Source organism: Pholcus phalangioides, unplaced genomic scaffold (assembly GCF_987345545.1).
Source record: "Pholcus phalangioides strain wild (caught in Gottingen) unplaced genomic scaffold, Ppha-v1.0 ptg000042l_1, whole genome shotgun sequence".
NCBI classification, from domain to species: Eukaryota; Metazoa; Arthropoda; class Arachnida; order Araneae; family Pholcidae; genus Pholcus; species Pholcus phalangioides.
This window is the reverse complement of record NW_028301628.1, coordinates 5,829,517-5,847,401: the sequence shown is the minus strand read 5'-3', so window position 1 is coordinate 5,847,401 and position 17,885 is coordinate 5,829,517. Positions and strand designations below refer to the sequence as shown.

Genomic DNA, 17,885 nt, shown 5'->3' with positions numbered 1-17,885 from the left:
TATTGGAAGGTTTTCCTCGTAATTCCACGCGAACTGGAAACGAAAATGAATATGGCGTCGATCTAACCCGCGAACGTCATTGGAATTGCATTATGGTAGACAATTTTCTTTTTTGCTCGGTGGAAAAGGGACATCTGGGAGAATGTGAGTCCAAGGAATCATGGACTTTTTCCTTTATGCATAGAATTAAACCAGATCTTATTTTTCCTATTTCTTTTCTCCTATTTATTTTCTTTTCTAAACTCATCAGAACTTGGAAATACTTAGATCTGTTTCTTCTTCTTTTCAGTTTTGTTTATTATAATGCAGCTGCCAAAACATTCTTAAGACGGACATCGCTCACATTTAGAATACAGTGCACATGATATATTTTTTAACCGAATCATTTACGATATTGAAAAATTGATACGTTATTCGTGAGGATTGTAAATTTTTCAAAAACAGGAAATTTTACCATCGGATGTTTGCAGGTCAAAATAGGGTCGAAATTGGGGGAGTCGGGGGCTGGTGGGTTCGGTGAACTCAATTCATCCTTTAATTACTCCTTCAATATTACTACACATGTGCGCCAAGCACATTCTACATTACTACACAAGCACATTAATTACTACATTCGGCTTCTGCTGCAGCGTCATTCACCATCAGTGTGAATTCGTTCTGACGTTTCTCAGAAATGCTGGCTTCTGTTTTCTAGTAATAATGTATATGCTGTGTGTCATGACGTAATGTATGTCATCGTGTCATATCGTGTACTGCATATTGTGTATATATTACAGCATATTGTGTATATATTACAGCATATTGTGTATATATTACAGCATATTGTGTATATATTACAGCATATTGTGTATATATTACAGCATATTGTGTATATATTACAGCATATTGTGTACATATTGCAGCATATTGTGTATAGGTAAATTACGATAAATAAATCGGTAATTACATATAATAACTGGTTATCATGCATAGTTACCAATCGTCTTGGTAAGTTTGATAAATAATAAAATAATATCACTTTTACCTTCGATTATGCACAGTAACCAAGTGTCGTTAGTATATTTGATAAATACTTGAAATTTATTGCCTTTATCTGTGATTATGCATAACCCACACGTGTAATTGGGGAATTTGATAAATATGAAAAAATATTTGCAAATAAGTCTGGTATGTGTGATGAATATAGTCAGACCCGGATATAATGATAACAAATTCTACAATCGTACCCCGATATAATGATATAATGCATGTATGAATTATCATATAGTATGATTTATCATGCTTACCAACGACGCGACGCTTGGGTATTATGCATAATTGCAGATAAAAGTGATAAATTTACGGAAATGTTTCAGAATTTAACAACGACGCTTGGGCGCTATGCATAACCGTCAGTAAAAGTGATAAATTTAGGGAAATTTATCGAACTTACCAAAATGCTAGGTAAATATGCGCGCATAACAATAGGTTATTATCTATAATAACCACATGCATCGCATTTACCGTAACTTAATATATTGCATATTTTGTGCATATTTTGCTTGTAATGTCACATTTTAGAGTAGGAGGCAAGGGTTTAAGCTGGGGAGCTTCGCTGGCTAGACACATCTTCAGATTTTTTTCCAACCATGACCCATATCCTTTTGAATAACCAGCTTATATCTCTTATGGGGGCAGAGCTGGGGTCATAGTTGGTTTGTTGTTGTTGTTGTTTAAGGGTCGCTGTTGGTATATATAAGTATATATATATATATATATAAGTTACTTTTCAATAGTTCTCAAACACCAGTTTGACATGAGAAGATGCTTAGAAATCTGAAGAGATGTTGGGTAAACGGTTATCAATTTTTGATAGCCCACGGTCTTATTAATTTAATTTTGAAGTTGTATTGCCCGATGATACATACGACTAAAACAGTGGTTCTCAAAATGTATGCACTGACTCTTACGAGCACCGCCAACCTTCGCCAGGGTAATCGCGGTGAGCTGGCGATATTCATGTGTGACGGTTTGTTACTTTGAAATGGTTCTTCGTTAGATTATTCAGGGAAGCTGTGGATAAAACGTAGCAAGAGAATCGCGGGGGGACAAAAGTTTCACATTCGTTCGACTGAAAGCAAATGAATATTGGGGGGGGGGGGAGAGAAAGGAATCATATTCGGGGTCTTGGAAATGAGAGGCATGACGCTGAAAGACCACCGTTGGTTGATACGAGTTCGCCCTCAATGTTTCATCAACACTCAAGTTAGAGAAATGTGTGATTGGTATGATCAAGAGCTTATTCACATATCTGAATAAGATTTCTGTTCGACGGGTCTTCGTCGAAAAAAGTTCTTCATTGCCCTATCCCCAACACTAGGTGGACATGACCAGTAAACGTTAGCATGATCAGAAGATATTTTTATGTCTCAAGAGAATGCTGTGTGGCTTCTGTTAAGTAACTTCTGCTGAAGGACAATTTTGTCAGTATGAGGTGGGTCGATCACGGATACAGAGGAAGTGGGGGGGGGGGCGATGGTGGCGATCGCATCTCATAAGATCTTGATAAAATGTGGAAAATGAGCTCATTTCAGTATAATACGGGACAGCGCGGTGACCATTAGTACACAATATGCCCCCTCCGATACATCGCCTTAGATCCACCCCGTCCTAGGTCGACATTATTTTATGTTTGCAGGTCCAAAGTGTTCTGTGTTCTTAAGCAATTACATACATCGTATATTTATGAATTTGTAGGTGCCTTTGCGGTGTAATTGGTTCGTCTCAAGCTATAAATATACGAAACGATAGCCGAAGAACACTTCATACCTACAAACATTTCTTGATTATTCCAGTGTAAGAAACAGACCAACGACAGTCATTCGATGATGAATACTGAACCCATACCTGAAAAACCGGACCACCCCCCCCCCCGACCAACACCATCTATAGCAAAAGGCCTCCGCGAGAAGCTCGTGACGCCATTGAAGAAGGTAATCTTACCTATAGCCACTGGATACAGTAGACCGACGCATGCGTCATCTTTACTCTTTTTGAGTTTATAGGTGAGATGCCCTTCCCCACTGATGTTACGAGCATTGCGCGGAGGCCTTCTGCTATGGATGGTGTTACCCCGTCTCACATCATGGAAAAATATTAAGGGATAATACTACCACTTAACCGCACATGCACCTAGTACACATTCCTCTGCGGAATTTTGATGAGAAGTACTGTTACACCTAGAAAAAAATTTTGTGAAATAGCAAGGGGAAAGAGTTCCCAACATTGACCCAATCATTGCAGGTGATCCCAGCACTTTCCCATCAAGATAACTCAAGACATATCTACCACAGATTAGCATTCACCTGCGTGCACCAAGCCGACCACAAACATCAAAAATAAAACGGTTATACTGCCCGATAAAATAAACAGTTCAGCATCAGCGTGTTTATCAGCTTGATTATAATAAATAAAATAATACGTGTCCGAAATAAATCTGCGTCATCAGGGATCTACGAGATCCGAACAAGCTCTTAAATAAATTCCCATAGTTCCAGCCAATGCACAAAAAAGAAAAAAAAACTGCCAGTTACGTATAGCCAATACCGAAAAAGTTTTACGATCATAACACGTACACGCACAGAAAAAAATAAAAGCATAGCTATCAAATGCAAAGGAACAGTAAATTCCACGCCAAGGATACGGCATAGCATAAGGTTCTAGAAATCACGACCATTCCTATACAGACTTAGGCATTTTTTTGTGCTTTTTTTGATAGGAGCAACGTGTCCCTTTTAAGCAATAAAATAAATCATGATAACCAAAAAAAAAAAAATAATTTGGGTTTTCTTATGCAAGTGATAACAATTTTTTATAGTCCCTGGTGAGTGAAGAAGAAAACTCTCCGCATATAGAAAACCTTCCCCTAAAGGGGAAAACAGCAGCCTCATTGTTTATGTACTGGCTTTCTCCAGAGAGAGACTTTTCAGTATAGGAAGGAATATATAAGCTATTCAAAATTGGTAAAATACTCACGTGCGACTTCGACGGTAGCGTTCCTGCTCCGTGCCTGTCCGAGTGGATTGGTCGCCAAGCACCAGTACGTGCCGGTGTACTGATCCCTTTTGTTATGCAATACCTCGAGGAAGAACAAGGAGCCGTCGTCGCTGAGTATTATCCGACTGCCCTCGCGCACTTGGACGCCATTGTGGTACCATTCGATCGTCGGCGGCGGGCGACCCTCCGCCTTGCAGTTGAGGGTGGCTGGTTCGAACTTGCGTACCAGCACGTCGGACGGGTGCTCTCTTATACGTGGTGCGAGTGCTTGACCTATGGAGAGAGAAAACGAACATATTAGAACTGATTTGAAAATAAATATCGAGTGCAGCCAAACTCAGTATGCGCCTGAGGTGGCGCAGTGTTAAGATGCTCGTCTTCCACTATGGAGGTTACCGTCAAGGTCTACGTGAGTGTTTCCCAAAGTGGGCAATATCCCCCCTAGTGCGCGATAGAACCTACTGATTTAACATTGGATCCTATGGGTTTACTTGAGTTGGGGGGGGGGGGCGATGAGAGGGAAAAATTTCTGATGAAGGGGGCGATGGAACAAAAAGTTTGGAAGACTATGGTCTACGTGTTCGAATCCGGGCAAGAACGTTAGGAATAAGTTCTTTACCTACGGAACCTGGGGTGACCACCGATAGATGGTGCCTTCATTCCCACCCACCTCCACTGGTTGACAATTGCCGTATGGCGATGTGTGACCGCAGTTAGCGTGAGGTAAAGTAGTCAAACTCAGTTGTAACGATATACATTCACTATGGCATCGATACACTGACGGTCCGACGTAATGTTATTGAACTTTGCTTTTAATCGACGGTGAAAACGCAAAGACCTCGGATAGGTGAAGTTTTTGCTTTCGTATTTAAAGGGGCACATGACTTTTAAACATGGGAAAAGTGGGCAGAAGTAACACACACACTTGTTCAAAATCCCATTAACATTTATAAATAGCATTACTTTTGCCAAAGTTTTGTAAATATCTTGAAGGTTTCTATCCTTAACTGTACTTGCTTCAAATTTTGAAAATATATTCTATTTTTTTCTAATTTGAAACGAAATTGAGAAAAATATTGCCAAAACTTTCAACACATACCCTCGCTGTGCACTTAACTTAATCTTCATTTATGAATATTTTTTAATTTAAAAAACTATTTTGCGTTCAGAATTAACTGTTTAATAGAATGAAGCAGCCATTTGAAAATATTTTTTAAAAATTGAAAGTATAAAAATTCAATTTTAATGAATTTTTAAAATTTAAAAAATTTCAATTTGAAGTTTATCAACCCCATTGAGATTCATTCTAAGTATCCAGAAAAGGAGCACATTCCTATCAAATTTCACAGTCATTTGAAAGTTAGTTAATAAGATATCATGCGCTCAATGGTCAAATAACATATTTTGGGAAAAACACGTTTAAAGTTGAAATTTCATTTGAGGAGATGAATTTGTGCTTTGCCTCTTTTAAAAAAGCCCTGCGATTTATATGTAATTTAATTTTTCTTCCTATTTTTCTGTTTCAATTGATGTATTTTTTTCCTTGTAGAAATGCAGCAGAATGCCTGTATGCTGCTAGTCGCACACGCTGGAAATCGCTACATGCAGCAACTCTTTCACACAAAGCACCGTGCTTTTAATTAAACCCACAGCCTGTAAACTTTATGACAGGCCGTGAGCACCTTCATTAAATGCCATCACAGCTTCATAAGTAACAATTTCTGACACAAGAAGACTGCCAGAAATTGTTACTTATGAAGCTGCAAGATAAAAAAAAATTTCAATATCATTAAAAAAAATTGGCATTTTCGCAAGGGGTTCCTGGAATTGAAGCTCTGCACATGAAGGCAATACTTGTGTTCAATTCTCCTGTACCTAACGCTCAAAGTAATATTTATTACGTACGTGACTTATTCATTGTCATTACCCGTATTTTCCGGTAATATTGCTCCCCCTGGCTTTTTTTTTAAACACAGAAATGCCCCGTTTTGTCAAGAAAAACTGACAAAATATCATATCTTGATGCAAGTAATGCGTGTTTCGCGTTCGAAAAGTGCTGCCTCTGTCTTCCATACTGCAAGTGAAAGTGTCAGATATCTGTATTTTCATGTGATGTAAGTATCACAAGCGGATACAGACTTTTTGAATAGGAGGGAGGAGGTGACCCCCATCGTCTCTTTCCTGTATCCCTTAACCCATGGCAAGTATCATGTTGAAGGTCTGTCTGTTCTCTGCGGTGAAACTTTTGCAAGAGGGATACCGGCTCACATTCACGCCCCGAATGTAAAACTTCATCACGTGGCACAGGAAACCATACAGGTATACCTTATCTAAAAATTTCGGTCATCCTCGATTTCATTGCAAAGATACGACTATTTCTTTCTCTGACTTCAAATCAGATATTTCCATAATGATTAACAGTGGTGAGAAAAAAAAAATTAAAGCAGTTGAAGATTTGTGACAACGTCACAGCTTCTGGCATGAATCCAACATGGGAGGGAGTGTGAGAGGATGGTAAAAGATGACAAGAATCTCAACCCAAGATCGTTGTATATGACAAGCAAGACGTGGAAAATAGTGGGAAAAGGCTGGAATCCTCTTTTTTTTTTTTCCTCCGCATCTTCCACTCTAACATACAGATGTTGCACCGTCAGATGTTACTCTTTTGCTAAGCCTCGACAACTGTGAGAGAGACGGCAAATGTTCGGAGTCAGGGCATAAAGAAAGGAAGATGCCAGAGAAAAATCGCGTTCCTCTGGAATACCTGGGTGACACTTCTCTGGTAAGGTGCCAAACGAGGACGAAATGGAAGATGATAGAAACCGGCTGTTTACTACTCGTGTATTAACCCCATCCAACTTTTCCGATATTTCTGCAGTGTGGGTTTCAAACTTGTGTTCCGTGACAACTTTTTCAGGGTTCCGCGTGATCAAACATCCCGCATACCTTAAGAATCGAGGAGAGCTTTCAAAGAAGAAAACTTTCGTGTTACTAATACTTGCAAAGCTGTTCTTAGTTTTGCATTTTAACGAGATAGCGTCGTTTAAAAAGAAAATCAGACCGCATGGATGTGTGTGCGACTAACTCAGAAACAGTAACATTACGTATTTTCCACATCGAACTTCCGAGGTTTAAGGGAAATTCACAGCCAACAATTCACCTCCAGAAAATTTATCGACAATTCATCGCGCTAGGAAAATTCACCGACTAACAATTCATCAGAAACAGTTCGACACGAGTCAGTGAGCCAATTGAGCGAGGAATGGCCGAGTGAGTGAGTCAGTAAATGATGCAGCAGTTGGTGAGTGAGTGACAGAGTGGTTAATGTTAATGAGTGAGCGAGTGACAGAGTAAGTGACCTAGTGGGCGAGTAATTCTCCAGAAATCTCTATCACACTAACCGGAGACCCATGGTGCTCATATGACAGTCCGAACTCGTGAGACATTACCCAAGGTGCCCTTAATTTCATAGCCCGAATTTCATTGCACCAATTCGAAACGGACTAACGAACTAACAAAACATCATTGCATCATTGACACAAATCATTAGGCCCATTTTAATGCCTGCATTGCCCACGTTCTGCCCCGATGTCACGGCTAGGTCCTTGTCAATTCCCTCAAAAAGATGGCTATAAAATTTGTTTTCATATGATTAATGACACGCGAGAAATCATCGTTTTTACTTACGAAATTTAAACATTTTCGAAGTAGAAAATCGCAGATAATAAATCAAAAATAGAGGGGGGAAAAGGTAATATTTCTGTGGCAACACGATGTACGTATAAATCCGCGCTTACAACAAACCTAAAAGATAATGTCCATCACTGCCATCTTGAGTGTCATAGGGAAGTAAAAAAGAAATGGAACTCATAAAAACATGGTGTTTCTAGGCAAAAAAAAAAAGAGCAATAAATGCGGAAAAAATCCTTACAAAGTGGCTGAATTTTTCTTTTCTGTCAATGGCCTCAAATATTCGGTTTAGTGAGACATCTTCAAGACTTTTTCAAAAATATGAGCTTTAGTAAGAGGTTAAGATGTGAATGGTGGGGTTAAGCCTGATGTATCACACATTGGACGGGGGGGGGGGGGGAACCGATGTATCCCAATAAATAGCTCCAGGAAAAGAAGAAAATAAAGGAAAGTGCAGCAGGTGATGAAGAAATCTCCAAAAGACATTTCAAAGAAGAAAAAACACTATAAGAAACCGCCATAAAGACATTTCCGACTTCAGTGTTGACGCCCTGATAGTGGTAGGTACTTGTAAAAATTTTTTCAAGGGCTGAGTTAATACTCTTATGTATAAAAAAAAAGTTTGAGGCCTGTGGCTGACATTTTTTTTTATCATTATTATTATATATATATATATATATATATATATATATATATATATATATATATATATATATATATATATATATTTCTTTTTTATATTGAGACAAAGCAAGAGTCACTTTTGCCTATCGTCGCCCACCATCAGGGCGTACTTATGGGTGTCGAGACTAGAACTTGTGTCGGGGCGGATCTATAAGAGTGTCCTCGTAAAAACGAGTGATAATGGCTAGTCCTATTGCCTAGGCTAAACACTATTACTTTTCTCTTCTTCCCCCTTCACAATTTTTGTTTTGTTTTTTGTTTTTCATTCCGTTCCTTATAAGTGAATTTTGACGCGAATACACGCCTTGTATAAATCCCCCTATCTGACCGAAATTGGCTGCATTTCCGGAAAATCCGCGCAACAAAAACAGAGTAGCGCTCATATCTAGGCTGACTATATTTCCTCGAGAAAAACACAGGACATCTAGATCCTAATTACGGGGAAAACGCGGATCATCGCAAATTGTGCAAATTGTCGCCAAATTATCAATTATTGTTAACATCGTCGAAAAATCACCAATGGCAGGGAAATGAGTTGCTATTACAAATCACAATAGATCAAAATGTATTTGATGGGGAAAAAGGCGTCAAACACACACAGGCATGTTTGTTTTAAAAAATTAGAACGTCCCAGAAATCTCGCAGTTCGTGAAATGTTACCACGTTAAAAAGCCCAAATTTACCGTATGGCATCAATTTTCATTTTCGAAGAGATTTGTCTTGAGTATACTGGTGGCAGTTTTTTTTTCAAAAAGTAGACTGAGTGGTTCCTGAAATGTCAAGTTACTTTTTTCTATTTGTTTGAAAAAAAATTACAACATCTGACTTAAAACGACTATTATTTAAATATTTTCATGAAAATCAATATGAACTTGATCGAGAAAGTCCTCTATTTCTGGGATAGTTCAATCTTCACATTACAGGTACAAAATCGGGACATTTCAACAAACGCCTAATTACATGGGTAATTGCTTGGACGGTATGAGAAAAAGCGTGCCGATATCGTAAAAATAGATTGCACTGTGGCTATCTTTGATCTTTACCATGGATTTTATGCATCAAGGTTGCATTGAATTGATGTCTCCGGCACAAATCTGGATTGAACCTCAGCCATGAATCCCAACGTCACTAATGTAGAGCCGATAGCAGCTGTTTGTAATCGATTAGCTTCTTTTTTTCTTTCTTTTTTTTAAACACAATACCCTAATCGCTTGATAGGATTAGCATCCGGTACAATCACGAAACCCCCAAAGAATTGATGAAGTTAGATGAACATTACTGAATAATTTATCCAAAAAAAATCTGCGTTTTTCATTTTCAAACAAAGTCTTCATCTGCTGGAACCAAGAACTAGAGACCAATGAATCAGAAGACCTCTCTGGATGCAGGTGTACAAAGTGGCGTATTTATAGGAGTGTGGGGGGGGCTAAGCAGATTAAATTGCCCAGGGCGGCAAATTCAAGGAATGAGTGAGCAAGAAAAGTAGTAGAATGGAAGAAGGGTGGCAAAATTTGAATGGCTTACCATAAATACGCCTCTGCCCAGAGAGAGAGGAACTAGGTCAGAGTGACCAAACGAGTGACCTAAATCCTAAATCCGAGTGACCAAACTAGTGACTTAAATCCTAAATTTGAGTGGCCAAACGAGTAACCTAAATCCTAAATTCGAGTGACCAAACGAGTGTCGTTGAGGTTTTAATTTTTCATTGTATTCTTTTATGTAATTTTACATACACCTCTTTTAGTAGTTGTATTTTATTTCTATACCATGTATTTTTATTTTACATGCTTATTCCTTTTTATGTTCATTTGTTTGTGCTTTTCCACCACTTCGTGATGTAAGCGTCACCCCCTGCCATTCACAATGAATAAATAAATAAATAAATAATTTGCAAGCATGTGAGAGAACTTAAAGAGTTCGGTTAAGAGTAGTAAGCACGTGAGCGAGCAAAAGAGTGACCTAGAGCGTGGGCAAGCATGTGAATGATAAAAAAAAAACGATGTACAAAGCGAGGGACCAGGTCATTGAGTAACTAAAAGAATTATATAGAGAGTGTAAAGTTTGGGACTGAGCAAAAGAGTGACCTAGCGCATGAACAAGCATGTAAATCAGTGATTCCAACGAGGGCATTAACGTCCCCTGGGGGACGGAAAAATGTTCCAGGGGGCGGTAGAAGCTTCGGGTATGACACAGGATCCTGTGGGTTAGATTGGGTTCGGGCGATAGGAGAAAAAAATTTCTGAAGAAGGGGGTGACGGGTCAAAAAAGGTTGGGAAATTATGATGTTAATGATTGAAAAAGTGGCCAAAGCGTTTGCAACCAAAAGATTGACTGGGAGAGAAAATCGTATTTACATGAGCGATGATGGAGTGGGTAATATCAAGGCGAATTTGAGGGATGAGTGTCAAGCAAGTTGGACTAGAATGGGAGAAGGGCGGCAAAATTCGTGTAGCGCCCACAGGCGGCAAAGCCGTGAATCCATTTCTGGATGCGAAAAGACTAAGCTAATTAATTAGGCTTTTTACTTTTCGATCCAAGAAGTTGAAAACTTGTATAGAGATCTAAATTTCATTTGCCATCAAGATTCCGCCCATTAAGATCCAAGAGACGAATTGACCAAACGCACTTTTTTATTCTGAATAGAAGAATCCTTAGTGCTATTCGATAGTAGCCAATTCCATCTTCCACCATAAACGTATGCTGTTCAAATTAGCAACCGGATCATTATCGCATAAAATTACCATAAAAAATCGAGAACATGAATGGTCACTTGGTTAGTATCAGCTCAAAAGTAAGTGCGCGTGCGCGCGTGTGTGTGTGTTCTGCGTATAATATATTTAATAGCGTATAATAATCATGGCAACAGGTCTTAAAACAAAGCCACATTCAAACTAAAAACCGTCGTCGATGCGTAATTTCAGATTCTGTCAACGTCCATAGGATGTTCTCTAAGTCTGCCAGGTGCAATCCACTAATGAAAACCATTATGCAGAAAAGAAAAAAAACAACAACACCGAGAAATAAGTATAATAATACAGTCCATTAATCTATGAGCACTTGGTTACGTTTTATTGCTGGCACGGTCATCCATTCCTCGTTCAGTCGAACGGTTATTAATTTACCATTCCTTATTGCCGCAGTAGCCTTCCCATTGAAGAGAAAAATTTACTCATTTCATTCCTTATTATTATTCGACCATGTATAACACTCCCTCTATCACTGTATTTCCAGAACATTCTAGAGGTTTCATTAATATTCAAGTGCTAAACTTATGATGTGGTAAAAAACATACCAGGGGAAAAAAAAACGTAGTAGTCATTTTCTGATGGATGCTCCCCGTTTCCATCAAGATAATTATGAAAATAGTGTCAGTGAGCGATCATTATTGCACATGGTTAAGTAATAATTTTTAAACCTAGTGCTAAAATGCTCAGAAAATAATTCATATTCTGTAACAGGATAATTCTTTTGAATTATACCAGCTACAATTCATCATGCCCGTTGGAAAATTGACCGAATTCGGTTGGGATCGACGAATACCACGTAAAAACAACGACCCGGACTTGGGTGTGATGTTGAGGATATGCATATTCGTAAATACTTTTTTTCTTCAATTATTTCATGACAAAAAGCTGGTTTTATGCACATTAGACTGGCATCTACATGACTAATTTCGAACAGCTACGTAGACCAGTGTTTCTCAAAGTGGGCCGCTGAAACTTATCGGGCAGCAGTGCAGCCGCTTTTCAGACTACAGGATTCACGAGGGTTTTCTGAGAAAAGGAGCCGTAGGTAAAATTTTCATCAATTCATATTCTTCAAGAGGATATGCGCATGTATATTCTGTATAACACCCTTTTCCCCTTCAAATATGACCAGAAGCTGTACAATTCATCATCATGCCATTGCAGGTTAACCATATTTAATTTAAATCGACGAATAATAACAAGTTATAACACTGACCCGACTTAGGGTGTGACAAAAAGAATATATCTCCCTAACTATGTTACTTTTTGAACAATTTTATGGAAAACAGATACAAATACAAATATAACGCCACAACAGGCAAAATGCCCAACGAGGTGGCTGAAAGAAAGATGCCCACAACAAATATGGACGCCATACATTTCAAAAATACAGCAACCCAATTAAGAATGCAATTACAAACAATATATATATATATATATATATATATATATATATATACATGATAAAATATAATACAATGCCCGTAAAAAATATATACCATAGTTTAACAACCTTTTTCGTCCCATCGCCCCTTTCATCAGAAATTTTTTTCTCCCATCACCCCCCCCCCCAACGCAATCTAGCCCATAGGGTCCTATGGTATACCCGTAGCTTCTACCGCCCCCCTGGAGCTTTTCATCGTCTCCAAGAGGGCGTTAACGCCCACGCTGGGAATCACTGATCTATACGGTCAGTAAAGTTTGAAACTTTTAATAGTTTGGGGGCTCTAGTCCTGGGGCCCGGAACAAAAGATCCCAGCCTAGGGGGCCCAGGACAAAACACCCCAGCCTAGGGGGGGCCCAGGACAAAAGATCCCAGCCTAGGGGCCCCGCTCCAGGATGTGGGGTTCATGCGGCCAGCTATATCACCTACTGGGGCCATTGCCCGTGATATAGGATTCTGGGGTAATATAGGGGCCCCAAAGAAGGTCGGCTAGAGACTAAATTCTCACTCGTGCGAGATAGCTGTCCGGCGCCCCTCTGGCGTGTAAGTAGCACCGACAGAGTTGACCTGGAAAACTCGCAGATGTATACATCATGTGTATGCATCAAAAATTAGCTTTCTCTGCAAATTATTTCACCCAATGTCATACATAATTTGAACTTTACAGACAAAACATTTTTTCCGCTAAATTTTTATGAAATTTTTTTTCTCGTACCCCTGATTTGACACCATTCATACAGCTGCGATCCGTATTGCAGCATGGGTGGCACAGCCCTAAAACTCCGGGCCGTAACTAGGATATTTGCCACCCCACCAATTTAAAATTTGGTAATTTTATAATATTGCTCTTTGTTTCCACCTAACGTTTGCCGTCCCCTAAATTTTGCAGCCTGGAACAGTTGTTCCCTCTGCCCACCCTCCTAGTTCCGGCCCTGCTAACGCAACCCTGTTCAAAATGGTTCGCGTAAAAGAAAAGGATGGATGAGAAAATTTTCAAAGTGTCTGCAAAGTATTTTTTTTAAGATATAGCAGGAATATATAAAAACAAATGTACGAAATTCACGTATCTGTACACATCTTTCATGAGCGAATACGGAATACCGTTCGGGGGTCATTTACAGAGTCCCCTACATCTTGAAGTTAGGCTAGATTTTTCCATGTGTATCGCCTCCCCCCTTTTATACTTTAAAAACTTACAAAAGTAAGAATTTTCATTCTGTGCCTGTTTGGGCTAGATCCCCGTCAGCCTTTTCCATATGGCGGCCATAGTTCCTGAGCTCAAAAAAAAAAAAAAAATCTTGGTATCAGAAGAACAATTTTTTTTTCTCAAGACAACCATACAGAAATAATGTCTCTTTCGACTTTGCTATGATATAGCGCTCCTCTCGGCTTTGATAGATACGTTGATATAAAATTCAAACAAATGACGTTGTCCTTAGATGCCAATTTATTTACTTACCACATATAAAAAGGTGGCAATACCAGTTTTTCAGTGATCTGGTGTCTAAGATTTGTCAAAACCTGTCCGAAATAATACCCTCTATGTGTAGTCTGTACCCTGTATGATAGACCAAGTGAATATCGGTCACTTGCTTAAACATGCACGAATTCAGAGAGGCATCTAGATGATTGCATTCATTCCCGAACTAGAATTTTAGACATTCTATATTGATGGAAGTTGTGATAAACCATTACGTTCTGAAATAGCACATTGAAAAAAGATAAAAAAAATCTTGTTTTTAACAAGAATAAAATTTAAAAGGTAAACGATGAATGTATGTAACCGCTTTTGGCATTTCATCATATAATTAACCGACTGATCACATTGAGCAACAGGATACGAATAGGATACGAATCCATTATTGGGATCCATAAAAAAATACAGAACGAAAAGACACCTAATCAAACTGATCAGGCTAAATTCTAAAACATCAAAAGAGGCGCTCATCAATCAAGTCTGAATGAGTGCCACATCGTACACATATTGGAATGTTTAATTTTCTCTCTAACATCTATTTATCTATTTTTCTAACATCGTATTCTTATTTTTCTTCGCATATTCTGTATTCTGACGTTTTCTTTTTCTTGACCTATTCCACCAGATTTCCACAAATCACTTCACCTACTTCTCGTTGGTGATGTAGGATACTCGAGAAAGCAAGTACATACTCAACTGCGCACAACTCACCAGTGATTCAAGTCTTCGGTATTATATAATCATCCCACCAACAAAAGATAACATACAGAGTTTCAAGTCGAAACCTGAACAAAGGAGTGAGAGAAAAGAAATACTTAAAAAGAAAAAAAAGCAGTAATTCTCCAAGAGAAGACAAGTGGAGCTTCAAGCTTAAGTGGTTCCAAGGGAATACATGATTAGATACTTCCTTTTGTTTCCTTATAAGACAACGGACGTCTTCAACGCACCTACCACATACATGCAACACGTGCAACATGACTTCATTTGACTTCACTTTATACGGTACGTGGTGAGTTTCGTGCTCGTGACGACATCGAATCACACGGAATTAAGACAACAGAAAAAAGAACAACACGTTCAACCTTTTGTCTCTCATGTTTTTGTTTTTCCCCTCCCCCCTTCTCTTTCCCTTGATTTAACAGAAAAAGTTACCGAAGACCATCAAAAACAGGAAACGTCTAGAATAAGACGTCAACGGGAAGTTTCCCAAGAGAAAAAGAGGGCCAAAACATGTTTATATGATGCAAAATAGAACAATATCTAAGTACTCTATTGTGAGAAAAGAGCCGAATTTATCTAAAATAATAATAATTTTGTTTCAAGACAGGTTGAGCACCGATAATAGTGATGTAATTTCGAGTAATCAAATTATTTTCACATTTATTTCAATGAAATGAGACTGAATGAAAAGAGATTTCCAAGGACATTTTACTCAGATTTTGGCCCCGGTGACTATGTTTTTTTTACAACCGCCACTGATCTGAATGGGGATGGTTTTGTCCACAGCGGCGGATTTATTATTCATTTATCAAATTTGGCGCAACCCTTCTTCAGTTATAATTTAAAGTTATTTACTTCTAATTGCTAAAATTTTTCAGATGTCTGAACTTATCACCCTGGGGTACTACCCTTTCCCGGTACACCTCTGGTTTAATCTCTACAAAATCTATTTATTCACAGATACCCATTTTAGAGGGCTTGACAAATCCCAGGCACCGGGAAGTTGCTCATCCCATTCACTTGTATAAGGAGATACAGTCGGCACCGCTTAATCGGTAAACCAATAAGAGGCCCCCGCATATAAGAGGTATATCCCGCTTAAAAGGATAAAATTCTCTGAAACCAAAATTTCTCTCATAAAGACAATGTTAAAATTCCCCTTTTAATAGGACGTCTTCAACGCATGGCCTGCTGATCACATTTTACCCTCGGAGTTTTTTGTCATGGCCCGCCGATAATTTTCACAACAAAGGCTGAAAAGATTAGAAAGGGATCAATTCTAGAATTTATGAAAGAAATAATGATATTATGTGCTAGAACCGTTGATAGCCGTTGAATTGATGATGGATTTATCTATTGATTTTATTGTACAAAAGCAAAGGATCTCTTAAATCATCGTGAAGGGGTGTCACGACTCTTGAAGTCGAATTTTCAAAACTGACTTCAAAAAATATCTCATTCTATTACAAATAAGCTAGTAAAATAAAAATTTCGTATAATCGGTTAATTTTTTCTTTCAAAATAAAAGAAAAATTAGCAATGAATTATAACGTGAACGTATACAAGAAAAAACACTTTGAACGTGGTTTTCTCAGAGATTGCAGTTTTAAAGTTCATCCGTAAGATTAACAAGAAACACAAACTACTGCAACGAAAATTCTGAAATTTTGCAGAAATGTTTATTCGACTTGTGTTAGTAAAACTTACTTCGAACTTGGCTATCTGATTATTCATTGGAATTTTATGAATTTTTAAAGTTTGGAAAAATAAATTTCAAAAATCTAAAAAAATTCAGCATTTTTAAAAAAAATACTTCCCATTAGTCAACTGCTGAATCCAAGGTCCATTTTACTGACACATATGCATTGGCGTACGCAAGGGAGGGGGGGGGGGAGTTGGGAGTTCTAATCTAACCCCTACCCCTTGCGAAGAAAAAAAAAAAAATTAAAAACCCCCTAGAAAATTCTGCGTACGCCTATGCACATATGAAATGTGGCAAAGCATTTCTGCAAGATCCCAGAATTTTTGGTGCTGTAGTTTGTTTAATCTAAGAGGGATGAATTTAAAACCTGCAATATGAAAAACCACGTTTATGTAGAGTGTTTTCTTGTATACGCATTTTTGAAAATTCGACTTGAAGGGTTGTGAAACCCGTTAAACATGAAAATGCGCGCGTGTATTTACATCAAAAAGTAATATCGCTATAGAATTTTTCCACGGAGACGAAATATCGAGGTAGTAAATGAAATGCACACAAGCTGGAAAAGAAATACCTTGAACGAGGGGAAACATTTTCCCACGGGGAGAAGAAACATGAAGAAAATATTGAAGATTTAGGTAAAGAGCCAGAAAAGAACTCAAAAAAAAAAAAAAAAAAAAATGATATTTTCCAGACAGGCAAAGCAAACCCAAGTGATCACACAATTCATGTGACAATGTACTTAACGTCAAAGATAAGGAGATGTCCTCCCTCTCTCTCTTCAAGAGGCCTACCCTCATCTAAACGAGATGTTTCATTTAATATATAAATATTAAAAAAAATGTACTAAAATACAAAAATGGACTCCCATCTATTCCCCCATGTTCCATTATGGGTACTCATGGCCCCTTCTGAAACATCTCACACAATCAACGCCCACGCATGAGAATAATGGAAAAAAAAAGCTTTTGCAGTAGGTTTTTCCGTAGGGCTTCATCACAAGGTACTACTCGTGGATTTACGCAGTTAATCTCTAGGCTGTACATTTTTTCTCTTTCTTTTATGGGTTCTATTTATCAACCTACGGCCGAATATGAAAAGCTTTTAACCCCTGTTTGGATTCTCAGCACGATTTTTTATCTTATAATTATTTTTTCTCGAGAGAAATATGAAAGAGGTCCAAAATAGGGAAATAATAGAAATACCTTAAATTCGATTTTTTAAAGGCAAATAAATTAATATCACAATTATTGAGACGTATATAATTATAATAGACAATTATAAAGACAATAAAAATATTTATTTTCTATAAAGGACCGATCTTGTATAATCGATTTCTGTTAATTTCAATGCTATTTGAACTCGAAATTTCTCTTTAAGAAATTCATT

The 17,885-nt window shown here is 38.1% G+C and overlaps 1 protein-coding gene across 2 annotated transcripts in view; it reads right to left on the bottom strand.

Moving 5' to 3' along the window:
- Window positions 1-17,885, bottom strand: part of LOC149063909 (roundabout homolog 1-like) — a 140,008-nt gene that overhangs the window by 50,631 nt on the left and 71,492 nt on the right. For both annotated transcript variants that reach the window (XM_089255457.1, XM_089255458.1), the window contains exon 2: window positions 4,015-4,308. In XM_089255457.1, the coding sequence (XP_089111583.1) occupies window positions 4,015-4,308 (294 nt within the window). The remainder of the gene's footprint in view (window positions 1-4,014; window positions 4,309-17,885) is intronic.